Raw genomic sequence first — 8331 nt, forward strand, 5'->3', positions numbered from 1 at the left:
TAATATGGTACAATATCCTACTGGAAGCAACCATCATATAATGGGTCACTGTGGCCATAAAGGGATGGACACAGTCAGCAACAATACTCAGATATGTTCTGACATTTAAACAATCTTCTATTGTCCAATTTTTCTGAGCCCATGCGCACTGCAGCCTCAGTTTCTTATTCTTAGCTTCCTTCTTAGACGGGAGTGGGACCCACTGTGGTCTTCTCTTGCTGTAGCCAAGCTGCTTCAAGGTTCCACATTTTCACAGATGCTTTTCTGCATATCTTTGTTGAAATGAGTGATTATTTGACTTGCTTTGCCATCAGCTTGAAGCAATCTGACCAGTCTCCTCTGACCTCTCTCATGAACAAAGCATTTTCACCCACAGAAGTGACGCTCACTGGATGTTCCCTTTTCCCCCCCTTTTCTATGAAGACCATTCTCTTTGAGATGGTCGTGTGGGTGAATCCCAGGAGATCAGCAGGTTCTGAAATACTCAGACATTCTCAGGAATACCTTTTGGCACTAGCAACCACGCCATGTTCAAAGTCACTTAAAACAACTTTTTTCCCATATCTGATGCTCAGTTTGAACTTCAGCAGGCTGCCCTGGCCATGCCTACGTGCTGAAAAGCACGGAGTTGCTCCAGTGTGATTGGGAGATTGATTAGATATTTGGTTTAATAAGCAGTTGAACAGATGTACCTAAGAAAATGGCAAGTGCCGTGTCATTGTTGGATTTTTGTTACATACCACATAATGAAACACAGACAGTGACTGATAAGGCTCAGTGTAGCGAACCATGCTTCACCTTTAAAGTATGAACCCACTGCAGGTGAAGAAATGACGAACAATTCAAAAACTTTATGGTGGCAAAAAAAAAAAAAAAGGTAGTCTCATTATTTAATGATACTCATCTGGATCTTGTAAATGTAACTTTTTTAATTAATCATAAGTACTACAACAGCTATAATCAGACTGGAATGATGCTGATAATAAGTTTGCCACACACCAAGTCCACAGTCTGTGCTTGAAAGCTCCAACGTATCTAATCGCCAGATAGCCCAGTGTATGTTTCCGCAGCCAGCAGCAGTGATGCAGACAAACTTGCAAAAGAAACCCAGATTGTAAAAAATAAAATACTTAATTTAAAAAAATGACTTGAGAGATGTAAACAACTGCATTACAACTTTTAAGATTACTGTTCACTGGAAGGTTGAACTCTTAACTCTATATGAACAAACTTAATGGTGGTGGCTGAAAAAAACCAAGCACCTCCCTATACAAATATGAACTTTGAAAAAATAAATGGTGCCATTCAGAAAGAGGCTGCAACCTGAGCCAAAACAGCCAGCCAACCTTCCCAGTGAGTACATGGAACACACTGACAGAGAAGTAAGGGATGAAGTGAAGAGGGTGTAAAGGACAGGAGTTAAATGGAAACAAACTAATACATCACAGTGAACTAATTTATGAGCTATCAACCAGTGTGTGGCTACCAGGCTTTAAACACGAGACTCACCTACGACCCTGTCTCCAGTCTGGACTCCCATCTTCCTCATGGCTGCAGCAAACAACGCCACATCACGCCTCAGTTCTCCAAAAGTCACCTTCACAATTTCCTCATTTGCCTCCTCTGATAGACAAAAACACAAAGTAAATTTAAGACACCTACACAGAAACAAAAATACATTTTTGTAACATCCAAAAGGTTAATATGCAAATCAGTAAACAGGAATTTAATCACTTGATTTTTGATATTGTTGCAATAAAGTTGCAAGAGGAGTGGTGCACATATTGCAGGTTTATCAGCTTCAAAAGCCTTTTTCTACCACTGGTTGAGTTTAAGCACTAAAGCTATTTGGTTAGGTTTAGCCTCTTACAACTGCTTGGTTAGGGTAGAACAAGAAGATCACATGCCCCTTTGCACCTGTTATCCTTCTCATTCAAAAAAAAGTTGGTAGTGACAGCCCAGTGTATCTGATGTCATAACCTGGCATCTCGCACATTCCAGAAAATTGAGTTATATGGGTAAGATAAGATTTTTAAGAAAGAAAGAGCAACATCATCCAGTACCACAGACAGGAAGAGTCCTCTTATCTCTCTAAGTAATAGTTTACTGACATTTAGAGGCTGCACAGCATTGTGACCAATGGGGCTTCTTATAATTGTGTTACAGCTCCTGAGGGAGCTTGCACACAGGAGCAAGGGCCCACTTCGCCTCATATATATATGCACACATAGCAATAAAAGCAGACCTATCCATTAGTACCTGACAGAGAACCGTTAATCTAATAACAAAGTGACGTATGAAGCTTCATGCACAACAACGCATCAATCCTGTGCCCAACTACCCTCCCAACTCTGCACAAAAAAAGCTCAAACACACACGAAAATCAAATAAATCACTAAGTAATTACAATCTGTGTGATACGGGGAAGAAAAACACAAGAGACAACAGTGCACAATTAGTGGTGGAAAAGGACATTAAAATTCACCATTAAAAGAAGGACTAGTAATAAAAACAATAACAGCAAAAAAAGTGAACAGAAATGCAAACATTATATGAGCGCTAAGAGAATAAAGAGAAAATGAGTGCCTTGTGGTGTCATTTTAAAAATTCCCATTAACATGTGTGGAGTTGGCGCCAGGATTAGGGAAGTTATCCCCCATTAAAGCATCATAAATCCCGGTGCAGAACTGTCCTTTTTAATTTCTTATACCTTCATCAGCATAATATACTCTTAAGTATATACATACTTGCAGCGTAGAGAGCCACTTTGTCATGGTCTGCATGTTTGAGCAGGTTCTCAGCGTAGTTGAGCCGAGCTCCTTTAAACCACTCGGGAACATCTGAGATGCGTTTGGATACATCCACCACCTGATAAAAACACACGGAGGGGAGCGACACATCAGAGAAGCTCTGATGCTTTCTATCTTTCTCGTGAAATTGTCCAGACAATAATGTTTCACAACTGTTATGCTCTCCTTTTCTGTTTTGTTTTTTTTTACTGTATTTGCAACAAAATTTAAGAATTGCGGACAAAATTTAAAAAGTAAGATAAACAATTTCCTAGAAAACTCCAAGGCAACACTGGGATATAACAGTGCAGCCCACAGTGCAAGACTGTAACAAAACGTTTGATTGACTGGCTAATTGCTTGCCTGTCCTCTATTTATTGTCTGCTTAGACAAAAGAGTGAAGAGGAAACATTAACCATGTGTACAGAAGGGGCGTGTGAACTACACACTACGGTGTGAGACACTATTTATTACCTCACACACCCACGTCAGAGGGTATATCCTGGAACTAAGCAGCATTAAGACGATGAAACAGGAAATTATATAATTATCATAATTTAAAATCACTGAACCTTACTTCAATTCTAGTTGGGTTTTCAGTTTAGCATGACCATTATATTTATGTACAGTAAAATATTAAATACTATATGTTTTAGTGACCTAAACTGTTTAGAAATGTAGTCTTTGGCTTTAAAACTGGGATAAGAAATACGCACATGTTTCTATTCCCATTTTTAGGTTATGACATACATGAAGGTTGGACTCACCTCTTCATATGGCTTTGAGCTCACGACTCCACAAAAGCGCCAAACCTCTCCCCAGAACTCTGGGTAGGAGTCCACTGACCACTGGTACAGGTCACTGTAGTTGGCTAGAAGACAAAAGATTTGTCATTATTTGAGAACAAAAGTTTCCAATTATTATTGTATTATTGTAGAGATAAGAGGAAACGTTAGTGTAAGCACCCCTTAGGCTTAGACCAACTGAAACATTTTGGTATCTCTTCTTTCCTAAATCCTTACTCAGAATAAAATTGCAATTTATCTGGGAAAACCTTCAGCAGAGAGAAGTGGTCCTTATTCCTGAAAACTAGATCTTTTTATTTACAGGAAAGGTTTTGCTGTCCATGAGATCTACTTAATCACTGTAGGAATGTAGGAATACTGTAAGGATCAGAACACCTGGTGAAATTAGGAACACCAGATTAAGGAAAATAGAAATCTGGAAATCAGCACGTTGAAAATAGGATGATACTATTTTTATTGTTTCAATTACACATTCCTTCCGGCTATCTACACTGATGTACCAATCCTATCCTCGTCTCCTCTCTACTTATTCATTAGCCGGCTGACCATGTTTTTCAGCATTCCTTTAATCCTGTTTCTTTAAAATGTCACGGTACTAGAAAGACCATTGAAACAGGCCGCTCTCTTCCATCCTGGCTGCTCTGCAGGCGCAGTCTTTCAGTTCCGAGCTGGAAGTAATTCAAACACCACAGGCTTGTAAACGGCTAATAATTACTGAACAGGGAGTGTCAGAGTAGTTGTAGGTCATCCTTAATAAAACTCTTCTAAGACAATAAATTCGTAGATTTGTTTATGCTGATTCACCGCCTATACATGTTCTTTACATGTGTTCAAATGGCAATAAGCTAGCTTGAAATGCTCCACAGCAAGCCATCACTACACTGTGCCGATTGTGAGATAACGTACTGCCTTTAAAACATGAACTGACACATAGCAAAAGGGAGAGATGCTGCTCGTTTCTGTTTTTCTATCTGGCTGAGTTATGCAGCTTCGTAGGCTCAATAATCCGACTTGTATTCTCTCCAGCACACCTACTCTGGAGCCTGTCTGGCTCCCTCCCTCTGACCCCACTCACCCAGATTAAGCCCGTAGTCCTGGTTGACCTGTATCCTAAACTTATCCATCTGTGTGTTCCTCTTAGAATCCGGGTACCACAGAACCTTGCTCTCCATATCCATAATTTTCTCACTCTTTCCTTCCGTGTCTTTGGACATCTTTTTCAAGTCCCTTTGTCGCCTGTTAACAACGAGTTAAAACTAGTCCCGAGCGTCGTATAAAAGCTAAGTGCTCCTGAGGTGACTGCTCTGGGTAAATTAGATCACAGGCTAACCTCTCAGATTGAATGGCACCACACTCCAGTGCGTGACAGTAGCTACGCTCACTGTCAGCGGAGAGCGTGGGGCTGCCTAGGAAAACTGAGAGGCCACGCCCCGGCGTCGTCACGTAGCAGGGCAAGTTCGGTTCAAGATCGACTTTGGTTGACAAGTGTTTGACAGTGTTACGAAGAATGCAAGCAACAGTTCCTGATTCGTTTCTTTCAGACGTCACAATAGGCATATATGCACACTTTTAATCCTATCTTAAATAAATAACGATGATTCTGAAGAAGGAGGCCTTACACCTGACCAAAATATTCTATTTTTCATCAATACATGTTAAATAAAATGTTGATATGATGCAAATATGCAACGGTAACAAGCAAATTCTGAGCAATATATTGGTGATCACCTGTAACACATCATCATTGACTGACTGTATTTATCAGATTGCCACGGTCCTTCTGCTGTTGTTCATGTTTAATCATTTACATTATTGTGTTGATATTTTTTAATGATGTTTGCAGACAAAATGCTGATACTTAATGAGATGATGAAGGAGGCCGAAGAAAACCATGAGAGGTGGAGGTATGCACTGGAGAGGAGAGGAATTTAAGTCACCTTTAGACAGCCAGTCAAAGATCCAAGGATTAAAATTGGTAGAAAAATTATCTTAAAGCCATTAATTCCACCATTCAAAGCAATAGACAGCGCTGAAGAGGGATACTGAAGAGACAATGGGCAGGGTGGAAGATGAGTGTCAAGGGGGATTTGTGATAGAAGGATAGCACCAAGGGTGAAATGGAAAGTTAACAAGACAGTACTGAGACCTGCTATGGTGTATTGTTTGGAGAAAGTGTCGCTAACAAAACGACAGGAGGTAGAGCTGGAGGTGGCAGAGATGAAGTTGTTAAAATCTTGTTGGCTGTGTGCAGGACTGAGAGAATTGAGTATGTTAGAGGGACAGCTCGGGTTGAGCAGTTTGGAGTTGGAGAGGCAAAGCTGACCACCACCACTGGCCCTTTATGCCTCTTTTCATTAAAAGTTATCATTCTTTAACCCGCGCACAAAAGCTGCAGTTGCAGAAATCTTGAACATCTCCCGCACGCAAAGCGAAGGCTTTCGATTGGTCCTCAGCGCACTGGCTCCACATCAGCCGACAGATCGCTCTATGTGGGAGGCGCATAGTTGTCAACGGACTGGCTTCTAGGCGTCAAGGGAAGGCTGTCTTTTAGGTTCACGATGTGGTTTCAAAAGCATTTGAACCAGTCAAAGAGCAAGAATGTTGGGGTCCGGTTTGAGGGGTGTGCCCAATTAGAATCGAGAAATAACAACACTCCTTATTGCGTGGTGGTGTCATCCAACCTTGTTTTCATTAAGTGATGGAAAAGCTACTATATAGTTGTATCATGTCCTGACTGTTCTAGTCTAGATTACATAATATACCAATAGTTTTTTTTCTGTTACTATATTAATACTAATTTGTATATTGATATTAATCCCCAAGCCCAAAATGAATTGTAATCCACTGATGTCAATCTATAGCCTTAAAATATCCATGTACACATGATAGTGAGCATGAAGTCAAAATCTCTAGTTCCCTAGCTTTGGAGTCCAGATTATAATACCAAAGGCCTCATGGCCATTCTACCTGGAGCCAACAAAGACAATAAAATACTTGAGGAGCTCTGAATAGCCCCAGTGTGTCTTTTGATTTGTTGCATTTATATCTCAGTCGCTTAGCAACATGCCTTGAGTATACCTTGATAAAAGGCAAAAACAAATAGGGAAGGACAACGAATGTGTCCTTGTGTGTGTGTGTGAATACATATGTGTTTATAAGTCTGGTTAAAGGACGTGTTGCTGAATTTACACATTTTGAGAAGCATGGATATTCATTTTTTCCATGGCAGTTTACAATTAGCAAATGGAAATTTTCACATACTTTTTCCATGCAGGCCTGGTTGGTTTGGATAGATGTGCGCTTTAAAACTGCATCTTGTATTTACTTGGGTTGTCTTTGTCTAATATTGAAATTTGTTTATTGATCTGAAACATGTAAGTGTGACAAATATGCAAAACAAAAAACCAAAAGAAAAATTCTTTTAAAAAATCAGGAAGGAGGGAAACTTTTCACAGAACTGTATAAGACTTAGATTCAGCTTGCATTGTGGTTGTATAGAAATGTATTCGTAAACTTACAAAGTGCTTTATTCACATGGGGAAAGTACATGAATCAAAGCAACAGCATAACTTATACAAACATTCTGTGATCAGGGGTTGCTATTCAGTTGAACATATTACTGGTTTGGGAGCTTGACTGTAGTAGAATTAAATGCATAAATGTCACTGCATTTGGAGACGGTTGTATTTAGATGTAACTTTTTCAATATTTTCCTAATAGATTGAAAAACTGATGTCTAAAAACCCATATGAAACATATATGTTCCATAAAATCTGTAATATCCCTCATTCATTTTTTAAAATAAATGATATCAAATCATGACCAATGACGAACATTTTCATTCAGACTTAAGAAAAGTCTCCCAACTTCTATGTAGTTTTTCTTTTCTTCTTTTCTATTTTTTTTGTTTGTTTTTGTTTAAATTGCTTGTTTGAAAGGTCAAAATCCACGATCAAGTGGATTTTGGCTTTGAAAAGGATTTTGTCCAGTTGTAAAATATTGTGCCAAGATATGAGATTGCCTTAAAGACTTGAAAGAGTTGACCTTTAGGTAGCTTGCTTCATTGTTAGTCAGACAAACCTTCTGTCACTGAATTTGACCCGAAATGGACTCCTGTCATCACGCCACAGTCAGTGTTTCCTTTATCTACGTAATCACATTTTGGCTCTGTATGTCTAACGTGGTCCAGCCATATTTTGTAACAAGCTATGACCACATCTGTAATTTTATTTTTAATTATTTCACAATGACTGGTCTTTGGATTGTGCAACATAAAATTTACAAGTAACACATTCCATATAGTTATAGTTAACTACAGCATAACCAACCCTAATTTTGAAAATATTTTTTGTCAAGTTAACCAGCTTAGACTGACATAGGATGACATAGTGTATGTAGAGCTTTTACAATGAATTTTCTTAGAGTGAAGTACAAAAAAAATTGTTTGCTTTTTTCATGTGTAATCTTCAGGTTTAGCCATGTGATTTGGCTGGTTTGAGTTGCATTATGCATGTCAAGTGAATATATTATGATAAAACACCTTGAGCATTTAGCTTTTGGATTTCAAACTGTTAGGTCTTAAATTTGAGTTTTTAAGCCTCCTTTTAATGAATATCACGTTCCAAAGTCCACTTGGATTACAAGACCTTGGACAAACTGAGCAGCATTTAGTATGCTGCCAAAGGGCAGTTTGAGGTTTATTACATGGATTTAAAGTTCAATTTGAAATCATTTTA

The 8331-nt window shown here is 38.9% G+C and overlaps 1 protein-coding gene across 1 annotated transcript in view; it reads right to left on the reverse strand.

Annotated features, from left to right (window-relative positions):
* The window catches only part of aacs (acetoacetyl-CoA synthetase), a 40608-nt gene extending 35616 nt beyond the window's left edge, over nt 1-4992 (reverse strand). The window contains exons 1-4 of the mRNA XM_005738126.1: nt 4671-4992; nt 3557-3660; nt 2748-2868; nt 1510-1623 (exon numbers count right to left, since the gene is read on the reverse strand). Of these exons, the coding sequence (XP_005738183.1) occupies nt 1510-1623; nt 2748-2868; nt 3557-3660; nt 4671-4809 (478 nt within the window). The 5' untranslated portion in view covers nt 4810-4992. The remainder of the gene's footprint in view (nt 1-1509; nt 1624-2747; nt 2869-3556; nt 3661-4670) is intronic.
* Between the last annotated feature and the right edge of the window lie 3339 nt (nt 4993-8331).

This window comes from Pundamilia nyererei, unplaced genomic scaffold, assembly GCF_000239375.1.
Source record: "Pundamilia nyererei isolate P.nyererei 1_Seehausen unplaced genomic scaffold, PunNye1.0 scaffold00082, whole genome shotgun sequence".
NCBI lineage: Eukaryota > Metazoa > Chordata > Actinopteri > Cichliformes > Cichlidae > Pundamilia > Pundamilia nyererei.